General features: G+C 45.3%; 1 protein-coding gene across 3 annotated transcripts in view; it reads left to right on the top strand.

Annotated features, from left to right (window-relative positions):
* Positions 1-14,768, top strand: part of NHS (NHS actin remodeling regulator) — a 244,813-nt gene that overhangs the window by 183,528 nt on the left and 46,517 nt on the right. The window contains exon 1 of one of the 3 annotated variants that reach the window (XM_088051954.1): positions 12,301-12,430. The exons of the other annotated variants lie outside the window; for them this stretch is intronic. Coding sequence (XP_087908080.1) covers positions 12,409-12,430 — 22 coding nt within the window. The 5' untranslated portion in view covers positions 12,301-12,408. Of the gene's footprint in view, positions 1-12,300; positions 12,431-14,768 lie in introns of those variants that run through there. 3 annotated transcript variants of the gene reach the window in all.

Raw genomic sequence — 14,768 nt, 5'->3', positions numbered from 1 at the left:
TTGTAAGAGATGCCTTATTCCTGCAGTAGTTGTGCTAAGTCATCCCCATGTCAAAAGTGGTGGCGTCCGTGTGGAGTAGGATAAAATATGTGAGAGAGCTATCAGACTTTGATCAATGAAATTCAGAAAGAAGATAGGCACAATATGAAACACAAGTCTGCAGGCCTCTGTCTGGCTCAAGCCAGCGGGTGCAAAGCAATTCAGGCCTGCTGTCAGCTAAAGCTCTGGCACAGCCCTTTGACATGACTATGTAATGCAGCAAATCTGTGTCTCGTCATCTGACGCTCCACTGAGACCTCTTGCTATGCTTAGCTGAGAGCTTTGAATGTCCTTGCTTTTGTTGGCCTCTTATAAAGTCCCTCAAAAACACAGTCCATTTGATATTTTACTCTGCTGCTGCCAATTACCCTGGTTGTTGTTGGATAGCAGAGGTAGCAGCAGCTGGTGTAATGGTGGGTTTTGTATTAATGCGGTCAGGGTAGCAGGGCAGCAGTTGTGCTGCCTGTGCAGCTCCTGCCAGGGCATGGGCAAGATGATGGGACACCACTTCGCTCTGCTGGTGGCCCAGGGGAAGGGCAGTGTGGAGGAAGATCTCCAGTTCATAGCCCACCTTGTGCTGCAGGAGCCCCAGCTGCAGTCCTCTAACTCCCTGGGGCTTTGGGGCACTTTCCTCACCTACTACACAATGTCCTCTGGAGCTTTTTAACACTAGGTGCAGAACAGGAATACAGGTGCTTGTCCTGGTGATGGTGGCTCGGGACAACTCAGTGAGTGCTAGAAATGCTCTCAGAGTTACCCCTGATCGATCTGTGCTCACTTTCACAGACAAGCAGTAAATGAGGAGCAGAGTCATCTTCTTCCCCTGTGAAAAAACTTCGTCTGGCCTTTGAGTGCCTCTTACAGCCCCTACTCTGGGAGAGCTTCCACTCACCTAAAGTGGGGATGCACAGGATAGCACAAACCTGAGTCTGAAGTGTGGGCAGTACTGGCATCAGACCAGGAAGGAGGTAGCTGTGGATGCCCTGACTGCTTGTTCTTTACCCCTGCAAAGCTTTCAGAAAAGAACACGGTGTCCATGTGCATCTCATGGTAAGGCAGAAGCACAAAAATGGAGGGGTGTGCAGAAGTCACCTTGGCTTTGGGATGGACTCCAAAACCCAGCTGCAATTTCTCAGTAGCCCAAGTGCAAATGTCAGACATCAATAAGATGGAGGAAATAAATGTTTTTTTGCAAACTGGGAAAAAAAAGACTCTAGAAATGCTTTATTTCCCTTCTTACATAATTACATCTACAGGTAGTCAGGAAGAAACTGTGATTTATGTCTGGAGTGCTCAGTAAATCACTGTGAGAGCCCATGCCCTGTCGGTGTTATACTCACTGAGAATGGTCTCTGGCCACCAACAACCCCAACTGCCAAAATTTTCTGTCTCTGACAGACTCACCAGCAGCTTGGGCTTGCGTGATGAATTTTGAAATGTGATTGTCCTGTAAAGCTGGCTTGGAGCATGCACATTCAAAGAGCCAGCCCATGGCTGGAGGAGATGATAGCAGGTCTTGCCCATGTAGAGTAGAAAGGGCACTGATGCCCAGCATGCAATGGCTGGTGGGCTGGTGGCACTCACACCTGTGCCTTGCTGGGTTTGGAAAACTGCTAAAGGAATGAGGGCTTGTTATTTTGGGAGAGGATATTCTCAACTCCATAAATACACCCAGGAACAGACACACCAGCTTTGCTGAGCATGTTGGACAGCCTGGAGGCTCTCTCTGTCATGAGGGATTAACGCACTGGGTGAGATACTCTGGCCCATGGAGCTTTCCAGGGGTAGTGTACAGGATGGACTGGGAGACCAGTGCAAATCTGCCAGTGCAGTGACTCTAGTTCCAGCAAACCTAGCTCCTGGGCAAACCCTGTGGGCAGCGCTGCCGTTGGGGAGAGAGAGTCCTGCTGCTGACAGTCCTTGGCTTTGGGCTGCAGCATGTAGGATGTTCCCAGCCCTGCCAGCTGCCCTCCAGTGAAAGTACAGCCTGGTGGGGGAAGTTCCTTGGGCCAGGGGGTGCAGAGCCTGGCTGGGCCATTCACAAGATTTGGATGATGGGTGCTCCAGCTGAAGCTGCTAGGCTTGGAAAGCTCCATGAGGTATCTATAGCAGACACTCAAAAAGCAGTACAGGATGCATTACAGGTGTCTAAATCCTTCCTCCCTCCAGCTGCTATACCAGGGTTCTATTTTCATCCAGCCAGCCCTGAACAGATGTGTTGTGTACCCTAGGGCATCTCAAATAGTACTGGACACTTTTGCTTAAGCAACTGAATCCCACCCTAAGTGGTTTGCTCAAGATCACATATAAATCCTCTGTGATAACTGGGACCCAAGCCCAGACCTCTTCACAGGGTATCAGGCATTTTGATGGGTGGAATTTGCCCTGTCTCAAGAATGGGCATATCCACATGGTGGGTTTGGTTGGATTTATTTGTGGTTTCCTCATATTTGAATAATTTGACTAGCCAAGGGTCATTAAAGGAAGTTTTGCAGTGGGTCCAGTCCACTGTGTATGTCATGTACAGGGAAAGAGTCAAAGCCTTTTCACTTACCTTTATTATGCTTGCTTTATTTTTGTTTCAGCTTTCAATGTCATTATGTCTTCAGTGCTGGGTTTTGGAGGGAAATGCACATGCTGTTTTAATATCCCTGTGCTGAGTTCTACCCTAACTGTGTGTCTGCTTCAGGTTGTTTGTTCTGCTTTTTGGAAAAAAGTTCATGAAAGTCTTCAGCATGAAAATCATTTGAGACAGAACAAGAGGGAGAGAAACCCCAGATGGAAATAAAACCCCATGGGGAGGTGGGGTTTACGAAAGCCACCTCGTGTGTGGTAGAAGACTTGATGGAAGTGTCAATAAGACAGTCCAGAAGTTCCTCTAGCATGCAGTGGGTGCAGTAAGGTTTTCAAACTGGCTGTTTAGTGTGGGGCTTTCTGGGGTCTAAAACATTTCCATGCTGCATATTTGGAGCAATATCTGACAGTCAGGACAGCCCGGGATCTAAGCTGTCATTTTGAGAAATTAGTGGGCTGCTGAGAAAAGTAAGAAAATGAGAGGCCTGGAATGGAGAGAGAGGAATAAACTGAATTGGGAACATGAACTCAATACTTTGTCATACCACTTTGGGTGAGACTTGTATTGGGTAAGAAACCTGCTGAAAACAATTATCTGAAAAAAATGAAGCTGCTCAGATTTCTGCTTTATAAGTTTCTCTGCTGATTTAATCCTGCTCCCCATCCGTTCTGTGAGTGCTGTGTCCAGTCTAATGAGGCCCCCTTTGTTCATTTTGTTTGGGCAGCCGTCCGAAACCTCTCCTATCGAGAAGGGCTTTTTCAGCCCTAGAGACTCCCGAGGGATTTGGGGGCAGAGAAATACAGAGTTCAGAGGAGCAGCAACTACTTGTGAGAGTTAATGAGGGGAAATGAACTCATTTGTGATACTTGTAAACTTGAAACCCAGTTACAGGGAGCACGGAGAGGGCTGGGGCATCCAGCTGCTTGTAACACAAAAGTACTGATCTGGGAAGAGGTGAGCTGCTGGCTCTGGAGAACCTGACTGTGCACAGAGCCCTGTTTCTGGTTTAAATGGGATTCCTTTGAAAAAGAGTCCAAGTCATGATAAAAAAATCTATGTGCCCTTTCCAAACATCCTGTCCCAGAGCTCAGATGCTGACAGTGTGCTTTGTATCCTAATGGTGCTTTGTAGTCTCAGCTTGTGAAGCCCTCTGAGCCTTTAGCCTGGCTTCCCACTGTGGCTGCTCTTCATGGAACAGCACTGATTTACACCAGTCTAATCCCTTACCTTTGTGACAGGTACTGCAGAGAGCTGTAAGTGCTGACAAACTGAAAAAGCTTCATAGCCCACTACTCAGTGTCTCGTGCTTTAGGTAACTTCATTGCCACATTACATTTCAGCAATTTAAAAAGCAAACATGGAGCAGTCAAAGAAACTGTAGTGGTTTGTTCCCAGTCTTCCCCTGAGCAGCATCCCCCTCCTATACCCCTTTCTCTTTGATCCCTAAAAAGCCATCTATGGCTTTAAATAAACTATAAGTGGGGACACGACTCTGCTTGATGTCTGGTCTGCAATGGAAGTAAAGTGTCACTTCCAATTTTGTGTGGGTGCAGAACAAAGACGCCTGTGACCAATCCACTGTACAGTGCACTAGTTTTGTTTGAACAGAGAGCTTTGGTGAGAAGCATATTTCAAAGGGCCAGGGAAGCAGATTTTAAATGCTGTCAAAGAGAAATGATTTTACCTTTTCTAATTCCCATCCATGGTACCTTGTGCTCCTGCCTCATGGGCACCGTGCAATGACCTTGCACAGTAGGTGGAGCAAGGCAGCTGGAGCAGCGTGCCAAGGATGGCTTTGGCTCCGGGGGGCTCCATCCCAGGACACGAACTGGCCCATGTTAAGTCAACCAAAGGGCTGCACAAGGGGGTGTTTGCAATGGAGGTCACGTAGAAACAGAAGAGCCAGACTGCAGCACCCCTCATTTCCCAACAGCAATGCCCAACCATATTTATCTAACCAACTTCAATCACTGTTGTCAGTACCAAATGAAACTACACTAGGTCTCTGTGAGATAATGCTATCTGTGTAGTTGCTTCACAACATTTTTTCAAGAAGAGGGCAACAACCAAGGAAGGGCTTTATTAAAATTAGTCCCAGATTTACTATGAATAGGAGTTTCATACATGCTAGCAGAAAAAAAACTATTTTCTTATCAAATAACAAAGTGGTTGAGTAAGGAATTGAGATAAATTATTGGGATGACTTCCAGTTGTAGACTGTGGTGAGTAAATGAGGTAGGTCATGCCTCTCTGACAGTCTGGGTTTCAGTTTCACATCAGGCAGTTCTGTATTGCTGTGTCTGTCTCTTCTGCACCATTTACTTCATATACTGTATGTACATCCTTCCCTCCCCCCACTGTCACTCTCCCTTGTACATATTTAATCATAAAATCTCTCTGCTGTTCTCATTCCTTGTATTTGACATGTGCTTTATCCAGGCTTCTGCCTCTGTGAGCTGGTCCTTGATAAAAAGGGACAAAGCAGACCGTCAAGCTACCATGCTTTGTACAAGGCATTATTTTTTCCATCTGTCAAAATTAAATTGCACTTGGGATTTTCCCTTGGCCTGTCAATATTTTCACAAAATTCAGGGCCGTCTAATGAAACTCAGGGAAAATAGTTGTACAATGACATTCCCTTGCATGTTGTCATGGTGTCACATAGCTCTCCGCAATTTTATCTTTTTTTCGGCTTTTTGAAGATTGATCCACAAAGAGGATTACTATCACTGCTCACTGCAGCGCTGTCACTGCTGTTGCACACGTCTACCTCAGTCACCAGCCTGCCCAAATAGGCTCCTGTCTTTCAGACTGAGCATTTTCAGCATCCATTTAAATGTTTGACATGCAGGAAGCATTTGGAGCGTTCACAGCCTTGGCCTTGCTGGGATGCAAGTGGGCATCTTGGGCTCCACCTGGGACAGGATTTCACCATTTTCCATCTGGAAGTGACCACTGCAGACTCTCTTTCCTATGAAGGCTGCTTATCTCTAAAATAAGTGGCCATTTATTTCCAGGACATGAAGGCTCAAGGTTTTCTGCTTTTCCTCCCTTCTCTGAGCTGTTTGTGGCTGACAGACAGTATGTGGGATCAGTATATCTCTCTCTCTCTCTCCCATTTGATTATGCACATTCCTCTCTTCATTTTCCCACAGCAGCAATGAGGACAGGGATAAAATACAACTGTTCTCCCATTACACTGTCATGAAGGCAAGAACAGACACTGAGTTTATAAGCTATTTTTTAGCTAAAAGCAGAAGATGGTCAAGGCTTTTAAGAAGAGATGCCGTGTCCCTCAATCAAAGGCACACGTTCAGGTGCTTTCTTTGTCCTATTTTCAGTTTTGAAGGGAAATTTCAGTAGCACACAGAGACACATTTCAGAGACACACAGCCAAATGCAGTAAGACTAAGAAATACAGGGTCACATGTATCCTTTCTAGGTTAATTTCTCCCTGCCTTTGCCACAACCATGTCCATCCTTGCTCCATCTGAAACCTTCTTGGCTACCCTCTCCAGCAGAGCCAGAAGCTCCACATGGATGGCTCAGTCCTGCCACCGTGTGCTGGTGTTTTTCTGGTCAGAGCACAGACACAGCACTGCCCTCACAGGGAAAATGATAATCTCTTCCTTCATAGCTGATGGATGAAGCACATGGATATGGAAAATAAACATAGCATTTCCACAATTGTCTCAAACTTTGTGTGTGTGGAAAGGAATTGGGGTGGTTCTCCTGTGGCAGCAGATGGCAAGCTCACTTGGGGATAATACCCATTGGATTCTTGTATTTGTGGCCACTGCTTATAGAGGTCACTAATCCTGAAGCTTGGCTGCTCCCTGGGGGTCACTAAATGCATTGGTTTGGGTTTTGGAAATCAAGCACAGTGCTCTAACAGGAAATTCATGTGTAGTATTTTAATATGTATTACACCTCAGACGCTTGACAAGACAGGCACATAGATGATGAATGTAATTTGTCAGTAAAATTCAGCAGATATATCTTCAGGGTTTAACTCGATATCAAAGCGAGAAGGCAACATTGAAAGTACAGCAGTGAAAATTACACTCCTCAACTATTTTCCATGAAGTGATAGTAATTATTAGATAAGTAATAATGATTTGTGCCAATGCAGTCAGTACAGAGTGATAGTTCCCTAGGTTGTTATTTGGGCTTGTGGGTAGAGCTTGCTGTAAAATGCACATTAAATACTATGGGATTGTTGCAGTTCTGCCCTGTTTTAACAGGTCAGAATAGGGCAATTCTTGCTGGATGGTTTGCAGGCTTTTCAGATACCAGTTGTGCTAGGACAATGACATGGTTACTATTTTAGGCAGTGGGTTACTTGAATGTGACTTGTATTTCTATTTGCATTAAAAAAACCTTGTGGTCTTTTCAAGCAGTTATTAGTCTGTATTATAACAACTGTGTTTTTAGCTATTTGAAATGCAGAGCCCTGGCAAGCAGAAATATAGAGTTGCCAGGCTAAAAGCAAAATACATTAAATAAAACATCAATATTTATGACACAGTCAGTAGTTCTTCTGAAATAAACAAGAAGAAAATCTTGTGAAAAAGGATCAGGAAGGCTGGAAACACTAGTGAAGAACAATAAACATAATATAGTTATGATATAAAGCTCATGTAACTCAGGGTTCAGTTCTTCTAAGAGCCCCAGCACTGTCACCTGGGGCTAAGTAAAGGCTTCAGACAAATTAATTGAGTTGGGCAAAAGAAGGGTCAATGAGAGGATCCTGTTCTGCAATTCTTGTTTTGCAGCTGGCACACAAATACCATGGCAGTTGAGGCATTACATTTCTCTTCTCTTCCTCCTTTTTGTCTCCATTTCTTACATTCCATAAAATCATAATAGAATAAAAGAATAGCCTGGACTGGAATGGACCCTAAAGATCCTGTTGTTCCAACTCCCCTGACATGGGCAGGGACATCTTCCTCTAGACCAGGTTGCTCAAAGATCCATTCAACCTGTCCTTGAACACTTCAAAGTGTGGGGCATCCCCCACCCAGCTTCTCTGGACAACTTGTTCCAGTGGCTCACCACCCTCACAGTATTCTAATCTGAACCTGCCCTCTTTCAGCCATTCCTTGTCCTCTCACTACATGCCCATGGAAAAAGTCTCTCTCCAGCTTTCATGTAGGCACTGAAAGGCAGCTAGAAGATCTCCCTGGAGCCTTCTCTTTGTTCTCCAGGCTGAATAACCCCAAATCTCTCAGCCTGTCCTCATAGGAGAGGTGCTTCAGCCCTCTGATAATTTTCATGACCTTTCTATGGACCTGCTCCAGCTGCTCCTCATGAAAAAGAAGGATAACACCATTAAGGATCTCCAGGACTGATTGTCAGGTTTTGTTGCCAAATGGTGGGTGCTTAGCAATGCCCCTGCCAACGATGGCCAGCTCCTCTGAAATGGGAGCGGCAGGCAGGAGCAGCCTGCTTATAGGGTACATGCAATCAAGTGGAGAAGGGAAACAGATGATGAAATAATGGCACTGAGATTTCCTATCAAAGGAATATCACTGTGCTCTGCTTCTTTCTCTTGTGTCAGGTCACTGGAACTGGTACTGGAGCTTACTTTCTTTCTTTCCTTGAGAAGGTAAAATAGAGGGGAGGCAGAAATATTCATACTGCTCCAGCTTAAAAGCTAACTTTTATGTTGTCCAAGTCAGCTTTGAAATTGAAACCTCTCTGGGATAATGAAACAGAAGAGGCTGAGTTCCTATTTAGACTGATATTATTTGGCTGAGGGCTGTCTTTACTCAAGAGTAATTTGGGAAAGTGACAGACAGCTGTGACCTTGATTTACTTTGTAACAGTTTGGTTGAAGTGGAAGAGTATTGAAATTTAGATTTTTTCGAAAATTTCAGGGACATCATTAAAGAGGACGACTTTCCATTCTTCCCTTCAGTATGCTCTGTGCTGTTAAAAATAGCAGAGGAAATAGATGTGTGACATTCATCTGCTGACTCCTTCTTGTTCTGTAACTAGACTTGATTGCGTTTAAAGACTGGTCAGAGCAGGAAAGTAGTCCAGGACTCTCCCCTTACCTCAGAAGAATTCTCAAAATAAGAAACACCCATTTATATGATAAAATACATTTGTTAAACTGTGCTTGTGGGAGGCATAGTACTAGAGGAAAGAAGATAGTGGAAATCCCAAACAAGGTGAGAGATTGCTAAGGCAAGTGGAGGATTCGAATAATGTAGAACATATTCTGCCCCATTTGCTTTGGAGGCACCCCAAGGTACACTGAAATGCGTATATTAAGGCAGTAGTGCTACTAGATGATCATTTATTTGAGCACTGATCTTCAACCAGTCACCCAAAAACTTGAGACAATCTACATTCACCAAATAAAACAGTTAATTAATATCAGTATAACAGGAGGGGAAATGATGGGAGAGGTGGGCAAGCTTCTTTTTCTTCAGGCTGAAAGGATTTCTGCCTCTTTGAGGGCTCTGAGAGCTCTGGCTAAAGTTCTAGCCCTAATTTATTTCTGATGCAATCTTTCTACCACCCAATCCCACAGTTTGTTTGCCTGTTCTTTCTTACAGGAATGAGTTTGTTTGCTTTCCTGCAAAAACATCTCACAACCAGGAATGAGCATGGAACTTGTGGGGTCTGTGAGCTGTTATAACCAGCCAGCAGTCTGCCAGCGTTCCTGTCTGCCCATTAAAACAATGACATTGGTTAGGAGAAGCAAAGTTAAATGAGAAGGCTGCATTCAAAGGTTTCATCAGGAAATAAAATCCATAGGCATTTGAACTCCAAAGTGCTGACCCATGAGAAGCAGATTTAGGTAGAGAAAATGAAAACACTAAATAAATTGTCACATTAACCAAAGAAAGCAAAGAAGTAAGAACTTCATGTGGATTTGTAGACTTGTTCTTTACTCTCTGAAATGTTTTTTGCCTTTTCAGAAAATACAGAGGACACTCTTCCCTTTCCCATGGCAAGGGGACCACCATTGGCACAAGGCTAGTCAGCCGGTAGATTCCCAGTGAAAATTTTACCTGGTAGCCAAATGGCACTCCAAATGGGAGTGGCACTGATTTGAATTTTAAATTACTTTGCTCATCTTAAAATTTTAGGTATATAATTGTATAGAACATAATCAGATTATTCTGGCAAATTTGTGGAGGAAACTCAAAAATTATGGGGATTGGATGCATGGGACAGGCAACAGCAGGCTCACATTTTTTCCTTAAGAAGCTGGGTTAAACACTTACTTCATTTAAAAATGAAATATGAATGTGGTGAATTGGCACACTTTCTTCTTTTTTGTCTTTTGATCTAGTATATGATGTATAATCAATGTTTCTCCAGAGATGCTATTGAGGCTGCTACGTGTACGTAGGATCCCCCTTTGCTAATGACTGTGATATACCTACCATAGCAGATAGAAAACTGAGTGAGGAGTGATGGCAGAGTACACAGTCTTGTGTATTAATCTGGATGTTCACACTGGCAGAGCTTCCAAGATGGTCCCACATCCCTATCCACCACAGGCATCGCTCCTGAGTCTTGGGCTCACAATGCCTGGAGAGTGCACTCTGGTAGGGCTGTGATGTGGAGAAAGAGGCCTGCAGAAATATTTGTTAAAAGATGGAGATTCTGTAGTGGAAATCCTGCCTTTCAAGAGTGTGTAATGTTGTTCTGTCCCAGCTGACAGGAGATGTCAGGTTTTAGATTCTGGTTCTTTCAGAAAGGTTCTGGTGTTTGATAAGAATGTGTTGCCAGCCCATGTGCAAAGCACAGCTCTGGAAAAGAAGGGGGAGGGACTTATGAATAAACTCTGAAAGCAGGGTTTTTACTGACTTCCTTCAATTTCCCACTGACTCCCTGTCTCTAGCACCGATTTTCTCCGGGACCTGATGCACCAGCATGTTCCTAATTCTGAGGGCTGATGGGGGTTTCATTGTTGAAAGACCTTTCCAGTCCCCCTCCACGTGAGACATTTCTAGCTTACAAAGCAGGACCATTACGTGACATGTGTGACATACCACTACCCCTTTTAGAGGAGTTTGTATAAGTTTTGTGACGCTTGTACAGCCCTGTGTCAGGTACTCACCTGCAATCAGCACTGCGGCGAGGGTTATACTCGTGTGCAGGCTGTACAGGCAGCTAGCACAAAAAACCAGTCAGAGCACATTTACTAATTTGGTCTTATAATAAGATCACAGGATCATTTCAGTTGTAAAAGACCTCTACGATCATGGGGTCCAGCCATTAACCCAACACTGCCAGGTCCACCACTAAACCATATCCCTAAGTGCCACATCTGCACATCTTTTAAATTACTTATCCCATTGGCCCTTTTACTCGTGCGGTATTTGATAGGTCTGCAGCTTTGCTGGAAGCGGGGAGAGATCCAGAATGAAGTCTGTGTTTATATCTGCATGTAGCTGTGTGTGTGTAGCAGGTACACGGAGGCGGATGTTATACATATGCATGTGCAGCTCCTCTCTCCTGGCAGCGCCGTGGCTGCCGCTGCGAGCATGGGAGCACGCAGGGCAGGCTGCCGATCCCGGGAGCCTCCATCCCTTCCGCGGCACTGCCGGGGCTCATCCCAGGCACCCGGGTACCCCCTGGCTGCCCCGGGGGTGGGCAGGCTCGCCACAGTGCCCTGCGCTCTTCCGGGAGGGAAAATGCAGGTAAGGGGAAATCGCCCTTGGCAACCGGAGGCCCTGCGCTGCGGCTGGCCGGGAGCTGCTGGCTCCTGCCGCCGCCTGCCAGGGGTGACCGTGCTTGCCAGAGGCCCCCTCAGTGATGCTTAAAAGGCTGAGGAGAGCGGAGGAGAACTGGGAGAGTGTGTGCTGGGTGCTCGCAGCCTGGCTGCTTTGTAGCAGACGGGAGTGCTGGCCGAGGGATTTTGCTGCAGCATCCTTCCCAGCAGTCACGGGGGAGCAAAGGAGCTGAGAGGTGAAAGATGAGTACCAGAGGAGCGCTCCGGAGGTACCTGCTAGCTGGTGATGCCAGTGGAGCTTGCAGGGATAGAAACGAGACTGATCTCAGCCCTGCAGCTAGGTCTCCTGGTCTGCAGCAAGCGCAGGGTTATTAAATCCCGATGACACTGTGTAAGAGCAAAGTATTTTTGTAAGAAGCGACAGTTGTTCAGGAGCCAGAATCGCCTGGATCCTCCAGTTGACCTCGTCCCAGGTATCTCTGCTTGGGATCCTTTTTTATTACAGAAGTAGAGTTGGTGTCTGATGATGTCACACTTAGGAGGAGGGAAATAAAAAAAGAAAAAAAAGATAGATTGCAGTCCTAATGCAAGGAGGATGCAGCAAACCACAGAGAGAGTTCTCTCCTCTAAGGAAGACAAGGTGAAAGGCAGAGCCCCTTGGAGGGTCTCTCTCTCCCTTCCACTTCAAAGAGTAAGACTGTCTGCCTTCTGTAAACGGAGCTGGTTGTGTAATGCATTATACATCACAAGGTTAGACCTCTTCTGATTTCCTAATGGAAAGGCTATTTTATTTCTCAAGTGTGTGCCAGCAGGGATGCTGGAAAAGTGCGGAGGCGCATCCTCCGTCCCACACTGACACCGATGCACACAGTCAACTGCAGACCGGGAACTTGTCGAAGAGGAGCGAGGACCAAATCTGGAGCCAATGCAGGGGGAGAGGAGCAGCCTCAGCTTTTTTAGCAAGTGAATGGGGAGGGGGAGGAGGGTAGTATGAGCAGTGATGTCATTTTTAACTGGTTCCTCACAGAGCTGGGGAGTGAAGTTAAAGGAAAAACCTGCAGTCTCAGAATGGCTCTCAGCCTTTACTGGAGACTAAATGACTGAGGGTCCCCACAATGGTAATTCATTTTCTTTCCTATACAGAACTGTTCTGTTATTTTGGGTCAAGCAGGGGGCATTTATTTTCTTTCTCTCTCTCTCTCTCTCTCTCTCTATTTGTATGTTTTGAGGGTTTGACTTTCACTGTTGCCTCTGGTTTGTTAAATACCTGGCAGGTTATTTGAAGTTTTTCCTGGGTAGTTTGAGAATTTTTCTCTGATGTGGGAAATTCTTGTAATTACAGGAGAGTTTAGCATGCAGCGTTTCTGTTACTCATCAGGAGGGGAGATGCAGAGGTTGCCAAGCACACAGCATTCTGCACAGGAAATGTACTTTTAAAATCACAGGTGGAAAGAAAGGGACTTGACTGGCATTTGTTGTTGTAATGGATGGCATTAATGTTGCTTGTAGGAGGCAGAAGGACTTCTGGTCAACTATATAGACAGAAATTAATTTTTCTTGGGTGATAATTTCTATGCTTTTGATTGGCAGGTTTTTATTATGAGCATTTTAATTCTAGTGGCATTGAATGTAAAATGTCAATATAAGAGATTCTGTCTATGTGAGACAGGATATGTATGTATAGTTCTTCATGGCATGCATTAACCACTTGTGTGCTGCTCCCTCTCACTGCATTTGCCCTGTTGCTGTCTTCCATAGAAATCAGTGGGATACCAGGCTGTGCCGTGGGCAGAGGTGGGCAGGTTATTTTGTCTCTGGAATCAGCAGAAGCAGTCAAGTCATTTTTAGATAAATAAGTTTGTCAAAACAGGTCTATCAAGGGTAAAGTGTCTTAGCCCAAATGGCGGGCAGTGAAAAGTATCCCCAGTTTATATTTCCAAGTATTCAGCTGCTGGTATCACCGGTACAGTTTGGGTTTGTGGTTGTTGTGATGATGCTTGGTCCAAAGGCAGAGGATGTCATGCCAAAGGTCCATTTGTCTATGTCTTGTCACATTCCTCTCTGGGATCCCTTTACCCAATGGTGAGACTTGCTTGTCTTTTCACCCAGAAGAACACTTAATATATCTGAGGAAGCCAGACCACAGTTTTGCTTACTAGGAACTTGGGATGTTTGTGTGATAGCCACAGACCTCCTGCTGTAGTTTGTCATGACAACTGTGAGCTCAGAGATGGGAGATCTGGGCTCAAGAATGAAAGAGGCAGAAAAGAAATAGGAACATTGTGATTCCTTCTAAATACAGAATGTTCCTTCTGGAAGTTCCTGCTGTGGCTGAAGGCTTGAGGAACCCGTTGCTGCCCTAGAGAAAGCTCTTACTGAGGAGTAGCTGGGAGGAATAAGCCTCTCTTTTAGCAGCTATTGTGGAGATGCTGGCAGCCGTCACAGGGGCCATTTTGGACTCCTCCCCCTGCAACATGCCATGGTGCAGAGGAAGAGTAAATCTGGTAACCTCTTCTGCCAGTGCTCTCAACATTAGCCTTAGTGTTGGAACATTTAACTGAAAGACAAAAGCCAGGCTTTAAAAATGGCATGTTCCTCTCAGCATGGTTTTCATCCAGCTGTATGCTTGCCTTCACTAACAGTGCTTATGTGGGGGCCGGTGTGCCTGGCAGGTGGAGGGAATGGTTAACAGGCTGTACTGAACTAGTCACCATGGCACATGGAAGCTTTCCATCTCCCTAGTGCCAGGCTGAATCTGCTGCTGTGGATAGGCAACTTTGTTTTCCTGTGATTTTAGCGTGGCACCCTTCACCAGAAGGAAATAAATTCATTTTTTTTTGAAGGAGAGCAAAGAACCGTGCATCTGGAATAAGAAGTGATTAATCATCCTCCTTTGGGGGCTTAGGCATTCCCGCTTCCCCCACTGCCTGGTATGAAATCTAGCTCTGAATTTTGGGACAGGGCACTAGTTCTGGCATTTTTGTCTCAGCTGAGTTCATCTGAGGTGAGAAGTTGCAAATTTATGGCTCTAGAGATGGAGTCTGATATCCAAAGAAGAGGGGAGCTGCATGTGACTGCAGCCGGCATGCCCACTTCTGCAGCCTTCCCCCTTAGGAGCCAGCTGACTTTGCAGGAAGGTTAGCAAGACCTTTCCAAGCACAAAGAGGAATAAAGCACTGGGACAGGCTCCCATGGAGCTTATAGGATGCCCTTCTTTTAGACTTTTTAAGAATAATAAAATTGGGGTGAACTGAAAATACTTTATCCACTTTAGAGTAGTGGAATTACACTTGGCTTTGCATTTTGGCATTTTTAGGACAGGTTTGGTCACACATCAGTCAAAATTCACTACAGGAAAGATTTTCTGTGTCAGGAGGTGGGTACCTCATTTGCTGTTAATTTTAGCTGTGTTTCAGAGTTGGAAAAGTCATAGACCAGACAATTCTCATATGGTTT

The sequence above is a fragment of the Pseudopodoces humilis genome, chromosome 2, assembly GCF_049639895.1.
Source record: "Pseudopodoces humilis isolate 2021_Gansu_Grassland_sample_001 chromosome 2, ASM4963989v1, whole genome shotgun sequence".
NCBI classification, from domain to species: Eukaryota; Metazoa; Chordata; class Aves; order Passeriformes; family Paridae; genus Pseudopodoces; species Pseudopodoces humilis.
The sequence above is the reverse complement of the archived record's forward strand: the minus strand, read 5'-3'. Positions and strand labels throughout refer to the sequence as shown.